The sequence below is a fragment of the Brugia malayi genome, assembly GCF_000002995.4.
Source record: "Brugia malayi strain FR3 genome assembly, contig: Bm_v4_Chr4_scaffold_001, whole genome shotgun sequence".
NCBI lineage: Eukaryota > Metazoa > Nematoda > Chromadorea > Rhabditida > Onchocercidae > Brugia > Brugia malayi.
In genome coordinates this window covers 8,620,959-8,633,487 of record NW_025062478.1, presented here as the reverse complement: position 1 = coordinate 8,633,487, position 12,529 = coordinate 8,620,959, and the positions used below count along the sequence as shown (strand labels likewise).

General features: G+C 30.7%; 2 protein-coding genes across 4 annotated transcripts; both read right to left on the bottom strand.

Annotated features, from left to right (window-relative positions):
* Positions 1-849: 849 nt before the first annotated feature.
* Bm877 (Uncharacterized protein) lies at positions 850-4,479 on the bottom strand (the record flags this gene model as incomplete). 3 transcript variants are annotated; one of them, XM_043082159.1, is made up of 10 exons in its annotated part: positions 850-975; positions 1,302-1,467; positions 1,572-1,708; positions 2,072-2,236; positions 2,768-2,889; positions 3,051-3,183; positions 3,289-3,529; positions 3,748-3,845; positions 4,088-4,193; positions 4,391-4,479. In XM_043082159.1, the coding sequence occupies 10 exons, from the start codon at positions 4,477-4,479 to the stop codon at positions 850-852; spliced, it is 1,383 nt and encodes a 460-aa protein (XP_042938093.1). The 3 variants fall into 3 exon arrangements, with proteins under 3 accessions (XP_042938093.1, XP_042938092.1, XP_042938094.1); XM_043082158.1 differs by having other exon boundaries at positions 4,418-4,479; XM_043082160.1 differs by lacking the exons at positions 3,051-3,183; positions 3,289-3,529; positions 3,748-3,845; positions 4,088-4,193; positions 4,391-4,479 and having other exon boundaries at positions 2,768-2,827.
* A 2,277-nt stretch (positions 4,480-6,756) lies between these two features.
* Positions 6,757-11,368, bottom strand: Bma-cfz-2 (Uncharacterized protein; the record flags this gene model as incomplete). Its single annotated transcript, XM_001901480.2, has 11 exons — positions 6,757-6,798; positions 7,299-7,463; positions 7,976-8,073; positions 8,248-8,520; positions 8,673-8,937; positions 9,076-9,295; positions 9,534-9,754; positions 10,135-10,308; positions 10,639-10,734; positions 10,965-11,062; positions 11,290-11,368. The coding sequence occupies 11 exons, from the start codon at positions 11,366-11,368 to the stop codon at positions 6,757-6,759; spliced, it is 1,731 nt and encodes a 576-aa protein (XP_001901515.2).
* Positions 11,369-12,529: the final 1,161 nt, after the last annotated feature.

Here is a 12,529-nt window from a genome sequence, read left to right as displayed (position 1 = left end):
GCTAATAACAAAAAAAAAGAAGAACTGATTACCATAACAATTAAAATACTACTGATTCAATTAAAATGTGCACAAGATATACAATTAGTTAAATAAATTAAACAAAAAAAGAAGAAATAGTTTAATTAGGAAGGAGAATTGGATGATTTATTTTCATATGAAATTATTTCATTTTATTTATTTTGAGATTTGCGACATTCAAACTCGCAATAAAGCAAAGATTAGCAAAAAAAGTGGTTTGGAAGTAATCCAATGGTGAAATGAAAAGAATTGTCTAAAGATCGGTTTCTTCGTTTTATTGTTATTCACTGCTTTGTTCAGCTTGCACCGTCAGTAAATGTGTTCGAGTAATCAGAAATTGGCAATGATGAATGGTGTACAGTTATATGAGAATGTCTTATTAAGACTAATTAAATTAATTCAGTCACTTTTATATTGTCCCGCTAAAAAAGCAAAAGGAATTGCTCAATAACTGAGAAATGAACCTGTCCGTATTGGAGTTGACAAAATTAAAATATACTGAAAGTATGCATTTGGTTGCACTGAATGCACTTGTGCTACCTTTTCACTGACCTTGAAATGAGAACACTCGCACTTTGGAGACTAAATAATATGAAATTAGATTTTATATAATTTTTTGGGAAGTTTTGTGGAACAGTTTGTCCGGACAATTGCACAAATCATTTGATGACGAAAAAAGAAAAGTGCGAAAGTGAAATTGAATCGAGCGTAAAACTTGAATCGAACTTTCAGCAAAATTCTGTTTCATTCAGAATAAAATAATTTTATTCTCAGGAGAAAAAAGGAATTTGTAAAACAATGAAAAAAAAATATCTTAAAAACTGAATTTTACAAAATTCCTCGGATTTTAATATTCTTGCAGGTGTTAAACATTGCGCCAATTATTGTCTCGGAGTCGATGCCAGCATTACACAAATTCGCAAACACGTACGTGTACTTTAGAATGTATGGGTTCTGTAAAGATGGAAGCTTAGATAAGCAACCGATGGTCAAAAATGACAGCATGGGTTTATCACCTCCAGATGATATTTTTATAATCCTAAGTATCCAATACTAAGTCCTTAATTTGAAATTACGTTTTCTTTTTACTGGGTTGTGGGATATTATGCATTACATTGATCTTTTATATCTGTTTTTAATAATTATATGCTACATTTACTTTCACTAATATTTATTTTCTTCTTTTCTGGAGACAGTGATGTGAAAGTGATTGGGATAGCCAAGGCATTGGCTCAGATTTTAAGGTACATATAATAAAGAGAAAAAGGAAGGAAGCATACTTGGCCAAAATGGAAGCACATTTGGTGAAATGCTTTGATCACATTATCGAAACAGTTTAACGAATTTATTGTTGGCGATGATGAATGCATGAAATGAGAATATGATTGATGTGGTACTATGGTCCATACCAATGACTTCATAAATGTTTCAAGATATGATCGTTTCTGAAATAGAGATTCTCTCTAATTAACATTTGTACTTTCGATGTAAGATAAGTTTGAAATTCTAATTTTAATTTTGAAAAGAAATAAAAGCGTAAATGACTTATCATCGTCAGTTTTTGGATTTTATGCCGCAAAACTCTTCGTTCAGCTTGTGTTTCTGCTTCGTTCAATTGTCTCTCCAGAATCCGAAAGTAAATTTCACGTGAAGGCCAAGAAATTGACTCTTTGCTTTCGACAGTCATCTATAAAAAATGACTAAAATATGTCTTATACAACTTATATAAGATCAAGCAAAATATTGCTGTGACTTAGGAAATATACTCATATTTTGAGAATATTTATATATATGAGTATATTTTGAAGCAACTTAATACAATACAGGCTAGTTTTATATGCTATGACATTCAACTGCTTACATAATGGACTTAGATTGATACTCGTAAAATAGTTGGCAGTTTATATTGGGAAAAAAATAAGCTAATTCTCACTAGATACTAATCTAAGCAATATTAATCCCACAACCAAAAACAAGATCAAGATCGATACTAAGTATCAGGCGATTAGTTTCAAAGATTCATTTTATCAATCATTCAAAAATTATATACCAGATCATCATCAGGATTTTTAATAACAGCTCTTTTGTCGCCTAAATAATAAGCCACGTAATCCTGAGCAATTTTCAAATCACCGTAGTGCATTACATGACTCGTGTTTGTTTTTTGTTTTACAATCTCGAATTGAGAAGCTAAAGTTTCACGACTCAAATCTTCCTGTAAACAAAACAAAAAAGAAGAAATCAAAAATCGCACTTGTAATTAAAATAAAATTTAATTTTTTTTTAAGCTGAGATTAAGAAATAGTGCTTTTCTAAGTTGAAATAGTGAAAACGAAGCATACATGGAAAATTATAAAACAGTGCAAAGAATTTTTACAGGCAAATTAAATGCTACTTGCTATTTAAAATGATAAAATTATTTAAGTAATAGCTCTTTAACAGTAGAAAGGTTCTTAATATAAAATTCTCAAGACAATGTTTTATCTTGCTATTCTTTCAATTTATTTTTATTCAAATCACAGTAATCATTTTGGACTCATTATGGTAATATATAAAACTGTTATCCAATTTTGTGTACACTTATCAAATTTACAAACTAAAGGACATTTTTACTAGCTAATATTAGAGTTCTTCAATTAAAATATTTTTGCAACGAATATATAAAAAATAATCCATTCATATTTACTTAAATTACTAGAAACAAATAAATTAATATGGAAAAGAATTGTTTTGCCTTTATTCAAACCTTTTCAGAATTGACAATCCAATTTATGGAAAAACAGTCACCAAGGCAAGGTAATTTCATTTTATTATCGCAATAGCAACCCCAAGAACTTTCATGCGAATTCGCCGCTGTTACCGCATAAACTGTAATAATTTGCAATGATTTATATCAGACCTGCAAGCAATGACCATCGACCATCAAGTAAAAAAAGATCATCAGGACTATTTATCTAAGTTGTGATTACAAACTTTTAATACTAATGGCTAAGCTAACTCAACGATTTCATTCTCTTAATAGCATTAACCATCAATATTTTTGGGTAGAACTTTTGCGAACATTGAGCCACTTTCGCATGCTTCCATATAAAATACAAGCCTTCCAAACTTTTTCAATTTATGCATTCGTTTCAGTACATCATTTAAATCTTTAACAGTTAGCTGAAACAATAAACTTTTGGTATTTACATTACTAATTTAAAATTGATAAATACTGTTGAAAGATTGTTATCCAAAAATTTGTCAGAAATAGAGCAATGGACTTACCATAGAATCTGGGAAGCATACTACTCCAACACCTCCATGGTCAGTGAAATACACAAATATGTGATCGTAATGAGTGCTTTCGACTACTTTACTGCTGCCACCCTTTACCGCTGTTTTATTTCCACTTAAAACTGCCAAGAAATTTTCCGGAGTGACGTGAATTCCGGAATAGTCGATTTCAACACCTGCATAAACGTCTTTACCACCAGGTACATTATATATTTTCCCCGGATATGGATTCCTGAAAAAGTCTTTTTGCTAGATGAAGAAATCTCATGACTGTGTTAACGTTTTCTAGTAATTTTTTAAAGTTCTTTCAGATTTTCAGTTCAAATCAACGAGTTGTGCAATTAATAAAGAAATGAAACGGTCTACTAGTTTATCTGATTAAATTGAAAGCTAACCATTTAATGCTTGCTCATCATCTAGTTCTAGTGGGACAAATTGGGCAAAACTTACTCCTTATTATAAGCGATATCATCATACATCATTGTAATGATATTTTCTTTCGGAACTCCGTGACTTCTAACAACGTGATATGCGTGACATATGTCTGACTAGAACGAGTTATATGATTTTGACACTTTGTGACACTACTTTAAGGTGCAAAGTGGTTATAGTTGAGAGTTTTTTGACCTTTAAAATATTAAATTTATAATTCGGGTAATTATGAACGAGAAAATGAATTCTATGCGAGTGTTATAAGTGGTTTTTGACTAAAAGTAAAGAAATACGTCTGTTACAGAAATTTTGAAAGTAAAATAATTTTGGACAGAAAGAGAAATTATTTAGAAGTTACTTGATGGCGGTAATTGTACCAGCTATTAGAACCAGCGACAAGCACTACCCAAGTTTTTCCGCTTCCATGCAGTTTCTCAGATAACTCTTCATGTATGTTTTCAGCGCTGGAAAATTTCGACATAAAACTAATTAATGAGGAGAATTCAATTCCTTATTTTTAAAAATGAATTTTTCTTCTACAAGATACATGGATAGAATGCCAGGAATTATTATGTGAAAAAATAATAAAAATAAAAAAATAATTGATAAAAAAAAGTAAGAAAAAATTCCCGTTAAAAAATATATGAAAGTATTAAAGAACCGGGAATGTTTCAGGTTAAAGCAGTACACAGATGTAGAAGCAAGAAAAGCGATCGCTACGTAGATCAATAACATTTTCAGTGAATGCATTCTTCGCTAGCTTATTAGCAGATACCACCAACACAAATACCACTCAAATGGGACTAAAGTTAAACTTGTGTCGATCTTTATCAGCTAAACAACCAGCTTATCACTTCGCTATTATCAAAGGGAAGGAATAATCAATGCGATGAAATGTACTTCGAAATTCACTGACTTTTTCCAGACATCAACAGCTGCTATTAAACAGAGCTTTACTCCTTTCTATTTTTTAATTCAAGTATTAGTCTTTCATGCATGAAACTAGCAGTGTTATCATCAAGTTAAATTTAACCGTATTTTTCAACATGACAATATTTCACTATGCCAATGAATACTTGGTGGTCAATCGCGCGCCGCTTTAGGTAAAGCGCAATATACCACATGATCGTCAGTGCTTGTCAGATTCAATTTAATTAGCGAAGATAGGAGTAAAATGTTGTGCCTATGATAAAACTCCTTTATGTGCTTGTCAGATTAGTCACTGATTTTTTCACTTCATTCTTTTTAAATAAGTGACATTGAATTATACTTTACTCTTTTCTATATTTTAATTCAAGTATTAGTCTTTCATGCATGAAACTAGCAGTGTTATCATCAAGTTAAATTATGCAGAGCCACTTAAAATAACTTTTTTCAAGAATGTTGCATTTTAGGATTTATTAAACATGTCATTTTTTTGCGGATTATCACTTTTTTCAAAGATTCATATCAAAAAATCTTCAAAGGGAAAAAAATTCCCATTGTTAGAAAGGTAGAATCTACAAGTGCTGAAGGTAATATCTGTTTCAGAGAAGGTTACATCAAGAGACTGATGTGAGTCATCATTACTAACATAATGTCAGTAAGGTGAGTTAAACAGGTTGTTGTAAAAATGAACAATGATGAGATAGATATAAGAGGTCTGACCAAACATTTAATGAAGACTAAAAATTGACCTTTAATCTGATGTTTTATGTTCATTGTTGATCTTTGTAAATATGCAGAGCTCAGCACTGACTTGCAAACAAATCCACAATTAAGAAATTTTTTGACCCTAAAAATTCGCTATCTTATTGCTCGATATAAGTTATCTATGCTTGCATAAAATATGCAGTGATGATAGATATTCCTTAATGAGATATTTTAAGTGGATCTAATTATCGTCATTCACTAGTTAGTATTTGAACTACTCCAGCTGAACCATATGCACTCAGCCATACTTATCCAGTATTTTTGTGTACCCTGCTGTGAAGTACCCTTTTTGGGTACTTCATGCTTTCCAGATGGTAACCTTTCACCCTTACATTTCTCCCTTACAACGATGAATCTTTTATTTATCGTCTAGTTTATCACATATCAAATTTTGGCACAGTTTTTTTCTGAATAAATTTGAAATAAAAAACAATAAATTGAATTTAAATTTCTATTAAAGTATGAATTGTATTATATCAGAAGGACAAGTAAAGTCTCAATTTGTTTCTGCATGAACTGATAAATAAATAAAGTGTATGCGCAAGAATGCATTACACTTCATGCAATAATAACGATGGCAAATATCTATACAACAAGCTTTACGTAGGAAGGATTATGCAAATTTTGAGTGATAAAGAAATGATAAGGATCTATAAGAGTTAAACTTCTTGAAATTTCCTGCATTCTTCGCATTTTCGCATTCGAAATTTTGTCTCATCATGTGATAACATAAATTTAAAGTGAAAATTCCGACATTTAAAATTTTTATTCTCTTCGCAGTAGTGTAAGTGTGTACTGCTTTGCACATCTATTGCTATATACAGAATTGACTAATAATAATTAATCAAGCATTAAAGGAAAGAAAAAGATCCCTAATACAATGAATTACATCTCAATTTTGTAAATATCTTCCAGCTGAAGTTGGAAGTTTTTTCATGAAATTTTTCACGAAAAGTGAAGGACCAGTTAAATCTTCTTGCTAAAGAAATTCATTCCTAATTTAAAAGTGACGATAGAAATTTCAATATATCTTTCTAACATATGTACAAATTACATTTTCATTCGAAATGTTCTCATTTAAGAAAAGAAAAGATAAAATGTGGAAGCAAACAAATGGCAATGAGATTCGATCTCTGTAAGATACAAAATCATACAAATTACGCACAAATAATAATAAAGTAATAAATGCTGTACATAAATAATGAAACAGAAAAAAATTGCATGGGTAAATTCACATAAATTGAGGTATTTTTCAAAATAAAAGAAAATGCTTATTTATAGTTTATATTTTAATAGCATAAGAATCTTCTGGATGAACTACATTTCCAGAAATAACTATTCCATAGTTTCGAATAGAACTTCTCTGTTTTTTTGGGTCTGAAATTTTGGAAATTAGATAAATTAACGATGTGTTTTTTTAATACAAATAGTTCGAGCAAAAAGTACTTTATATCATCACAATAATAATAACAATGAAATATTTCAACATCATACAGCAGATTTTTTGAAAAAAAAAACAGCAACTCCTTCCAACGTATTTTAATTTCATAGATTTGAAGAGAACGATTCACCAGGACTGCTGTTAAAGATTAGTCGATAGTTATACATTAAAGACGGTAGTTGACTTTTGCATAAAAATCAAATTAGATCAAACTATCATTTCTGCAGTGATAATGTTCCTTTTGATTCTTTTGCTATCGCTTAGAGCACAGTATTGGGGAATTTATATAATTTCAAAAAATTTCTAGGAGATGCTGCTTCCCTTCCATTTAAAAACGGCAATAAAATCAATGAGATCAATGCACGTATAATTCATACTACAGAAGCTTTTTTCGTCGTCGTTTTTCAAAAGAGAGACGGGAAAAAAAACTTTAAACCTTTTCCGGTAAAATGGGTGTACTGTAGCCCTGATAGTGCCGTACTGCTTTGTTATACATATGTGGTGTTATACAATCACTGCGAGCATAAATTATATCTGCTGCCTGATATTTGTGCTTTGAAATTTTCGATCTATGCAGGCAACACAGTACACGTTTCCAACTCTAAAAATTGATAAACTATTGAATTAAAATTTGTAAAATTACGACGTGCAGAGAAAAGAAATTTGATGATAACAATGAGTATTTTAATTAACTCATTTACATTTTCTTGTTAATAGTTAGATTATAATTGAATTATTTAACGATGTAAAAAATTTTAAAAAACACTAAAAATATTTGAAACTATTCAAGAATATCTTCTCTCTTTAACTGTTAATTAATCAATACAAGCGTAATTAGTTGCTACTCCGAACTCATATCATCATTCTCATATTGGATTGTGCTTCTACTGCTGTGACAAAAGATAATATTTCATAAAACAATTTTTTTTTATTATTGGCTTTAACGATTTTGAATGTTTCGACTAAAAAGTTCATTTTTTTTTTTTTTTGCAATGTTTTTAAATGATACATAGTGAACTTTGAAGGAAAATCTGTTTGTCTCATTTTCCAGCAATTAAATTGTGATAATGAAGACGAATCAGTCAAAACAACAAATTATCAGCTGATAAAGACCTGAATTGTTTTTCTCGAAATGATCCAAACACCCGAAGTCCAGCCAATAACAAGCATCGATGCACTTTTTATCAATGCTAATAATGTAAATGTGTCCGCTGGAAAAGTGATTAAATAATATCAATCATTCCTACTAATTTTTTGAAAATTCTAATCTGAAATGTAGAAAATAATTAAACATCTCATGAAAATAATTAAAGTAGCTGCACGACTTACATTGATTAAATAGTAATTCTTGCTAAATGGCAAAAACAGTAACAATTCATGCTTACCTTGTTGGTCGAATTGCTCTGCGCAATTACATAGTTGGGATCGTTCCCACAACGGGCGGTAATGTTGCTCATAGGATAGTACCATCAGGACAAATATAGCTGGTACTATGTAGAGCACCGAGAAGATACCAATTTTAGACATAAGTTGCGTCATTTTCGACGTATTGTCACCACCCGGATGGTGTTTCTGCATTAGGGAACGTATCCGCCATAGATTAAAGAAGCCGACAACCAAGAAGCACACACCAATGATAAGATATATTGTTAGTGGAACTAAATGCATCATTATTATTGTATTAATGTTCTCCGCTGCTTATTCAAATTATTTAGCATTTGAGAATAGTTCTCCATTAATATTTCTATGATTTAATTTACAAATGTGCAACTGAAAATCAGTCTCTGGAAGATAGTAAAAAAGAGCTTACCAAAAACGAAAGTTTTGAGATAATCGACGTTGGTATTGCCAACATAACAAATTCCACTTAATGGATCACCATCTACAGCACCGAAAATTAGTACCGCGATCGTTTGAGTAGCAGGTAGGGACCAAGCAACGAAATGGAAATAATTTGCGTAGCTCGCAATCGCTTCACTTGACCATTTGCTAGCTGCTGCTAGGACCCATGTTAAGGAAAGAATAACCCACCAGACCGATCCAGCCATTCCGAAGAAGTAGATTAGAAGGAAGATCTAAAACGAATAATGAGTTTTCTGAGAAACTTTTTGCGAAAATAATACAAAATTACAAGCGGTAATGTCGCATGAAGGCATCTTCATGCATACTTATCTGATGTAATGAAGTAAATTAGAATGTTAAACTTTTCTTACCAGCTGACAAAGATTCATCTGCTGATCATTAGCTTTTATTGTCGTTGTATCACATGCAATATGTTCATGTCCATAGATGATACGAATGATAAATCCTATTGATACCATCAATTGGCAGAAAGCTAACAAAAATATCGGCCGTTCTGGATACTGGAAGCGTTCCGTTTCTATCAAAAATGTTAGCACAGTGAACGCTGATAGTATAAAGCAGGTTCCAGACCTGTAAAATATTCTACGATATACATTACATATTTATCTCTCTCACTTAATCATATCACAATTAGATTATCTATCTCTCTTTTAGTGCGATAATAGAGATTGTAATAGCGACTGTTTGTAATGATTGATATGTTCATATTAAAGATATAATCATAAAATTATCCTTTATTCATAATTATGCATTTCTCTGCTGAGTTGTAATTTTAGAGAAGACAGTAGATATAAATAAATCATTAGACCATGTAGTAATCCAAGCCGTTAGAAATTTTTGATCCTTGAGACTCTGTTCCGGACTATGACATGGATATAGACATCCGGAAACATTGGCGACACTCGCTGGACTGCCCAAAACATTGAAGAACGGTCTACTGCATCGGCATTTACATTCACCCTCAATTGTATTGATACCAATGATGGGATAATTTGGATGACGATTTCGTATGGAAGAAGTAATTCCAGACTGAAGCAAAATTACAATAAAGATAAGTTTATTAAATTAAAATATAAATCTACTCTAGGGCATGACTTCAGATTAGAGAGATGAAAAAACTTTCCAAATTTAAGCTTAAACAGAAAATGTGATTTTCAAGAATATAAATTACAAATTTGACTTGTGTCCTCTATTGTGTTTTAATTATAATTTAAAATATCAAAAATTAATATTTATAATTAGAAAGGATTCAAAATGCTTCTTTCTGAAGGAAAAACATAATGCATACAGCAGTTTGTTTGACGATTTAGTAACAACAATTGGTAAAATGATATTGAAACAGATGCAAGTAATTTGATATTGTCTTCCTTCAACAGCAACTATGCCAGAAAAGTTTTTACAGAACTTACATCGGTGGGATCCAAAATACTTGGATCGGGAGTATCCGGTGGAGCGGCACAAATATTTCCTGTCGTCTGCTGCTCGCTTATCTTTGGCAACTGCTCACAGCTTAACGTTATAGGCCATTTGAAACCGTATTGCTGCATCAGTGGACTACAGCGCTTCTTTGCTTCCAGACAAACCTAGAATCATTGTGATAATTCAAGTTAAATTTAATGTATTGTTCCTCTGCTAGATGAAATTTACGACAAACTATAATTAATAATTTAATTTAACTGAATTGTAATTCGTGCTGATTAATTGCTTCATAATATAATTTATTAATTTCAATTGGTAACGCATTTAGTTGCTCATCTGTTTAAATCATAACAATTTTAAAACAAACTATGATATCAAGTTTTTGAAGTGTAACTCTATATGAAACAGTTTGCCTAAAACTAAGCAGTTTTCATAATCAAATCAGTGAGAATTAATTGTTATCGAACAATTGTTCAAAAGAAAAGAGAACTTACTTCCATGCAAGGCATCACCATTTTTTCGTAATTATCTTGGCATATCGGTGTATACATTGCACAAAGAAAGAATTTAAGATGTTTATAACAACCGACCTGTAAGATTGAAATGAAATTTTCTCTTCTATTTTGTGCATGTTTTTTCAATCGAAATTCTAATCTTTGTTTACGACAAAATTTTCATGACGAAATGCTTGAAAATTTGTCACCAATTTGTATTTTTTCTTTTATTGATGTCGGTCTAACAAACATAGAAATATTTTGACGTTTATTTTATAGGAATGGAAGTAATTCGAAGTAACGAAAGGTAGAATAGAATAGTTCACCTCCACAAGAGGGTAAAATTGATGGACTTCAAGGCCAGCTTCTTCTTGTTTTTCGTGGCCATAACTGTTTGGATACCTAGTCATATTGTAGCCAATGCCTGCATATTAACTTTCGATGAGAAAAAAGTTTGAAAAGTACTGTAAAGTCATCTTCCATGGCAAAACTAATTCCTCTAACAGAGGCTTACAAAAGGAAGTTTGAACTACTATAGTCTTTACAGCAAAACAATTTCCTCCAACACAGAATTTCAAAGCAACTGAAGTTCTTTAAAATGTCCTATTAAACCGAATCATCCATAAATCTCAATTTCGTATTAATACTTACCTTTACAAAGAGGTATGGTAATGGTTTCACACCTTTGTGTCCCTCCAATAATTTGAAGTTGAACTGATAATGATAACATTATCAGATAATGATACATTTTCATCATTTTTAAGTTATAATTAGCATGAAATTTTAATGAAGATTAATAGCTCGTTATTTAGCACAATTTCTGCCTTTTATTCTATTCATCGTAGCATTTAGGCAGATATTAGCAGTAGTGTAAGGTTAACTTCTTTGTTGTTGGTAGCTTCTTCTTCTTTTCTTTTACAAATGCCTGAAGAAACAAAAATTAAGAGAGAAAAAAAGGATGAGTTAAGCGATTTCACTTTCGATTAACTTTTAGAAACAATATTAAATTAAAAGAGCAAAGTACGATCAAAGAGAAGGTGGTGAGCAGCAACAGTAATAAGAGAAAGAACCTCAACTTTCCTAAAATCGGCTTTCGCATCAGATAATTCTCGATAGGTGGAGTAAGCACTGGAAAAGTATGAGATGATAGATAGCGGGAAAGAGAAATAAATTGATTTGAATAACTCTAAAAAATTACGGAAACAACAAAAATAGTAAATGCCAGTAATTTATTAGTATTTTTTTTTTTCTATTTGATGTATGTAATTGTAAAGATCATAGCAAACAACGATCATAGCAACTTTGGAAAGTTTAAAATGAAAACTTAACCAAAAAATGGGAAGATAATAAAAAAAATTTTGAGAACTATCAAACGAAAATGAGAAGGGAAAATTAAAAGTATATGTGCTTGTGAAATTGCTTATATGTTTTGGGGACACTAGGGCTGTCAAATCTTTCAGAAAAAGCGGAAGAACATCTTCAACATGAAGTATAAAAATGACTTCTGAAGTATTTTAAGAATAGTAAAATGAAAAATATTCAAAATCATGTTTATTTCTTGTCTAAGTCTTTCTAGACCCATTAAAATTTAATAGATATTATAAAAAGTTATTCATGATGAATTCTTGTGTAATGAATTTTAGCGGATTGGTAAAATCTTAGCAGAATTTTAATTTTATACAAGAAAAAAATAATAAGCAAGAAAAAAAATATTTCGGACTGTTTTGTGTAATTGTAGTGAATTTATCTGTCAGTAAGAATCTCGTCAATTCTAATTTATTGAAATGCAGAAATGACTATTTGGAGCATATTGAAATGAAAATATCAGAGATATCTTGATTCATAATTTCGTTTTTAAGTAATGTGTATTATTTAGGAAGAGATATGAAAA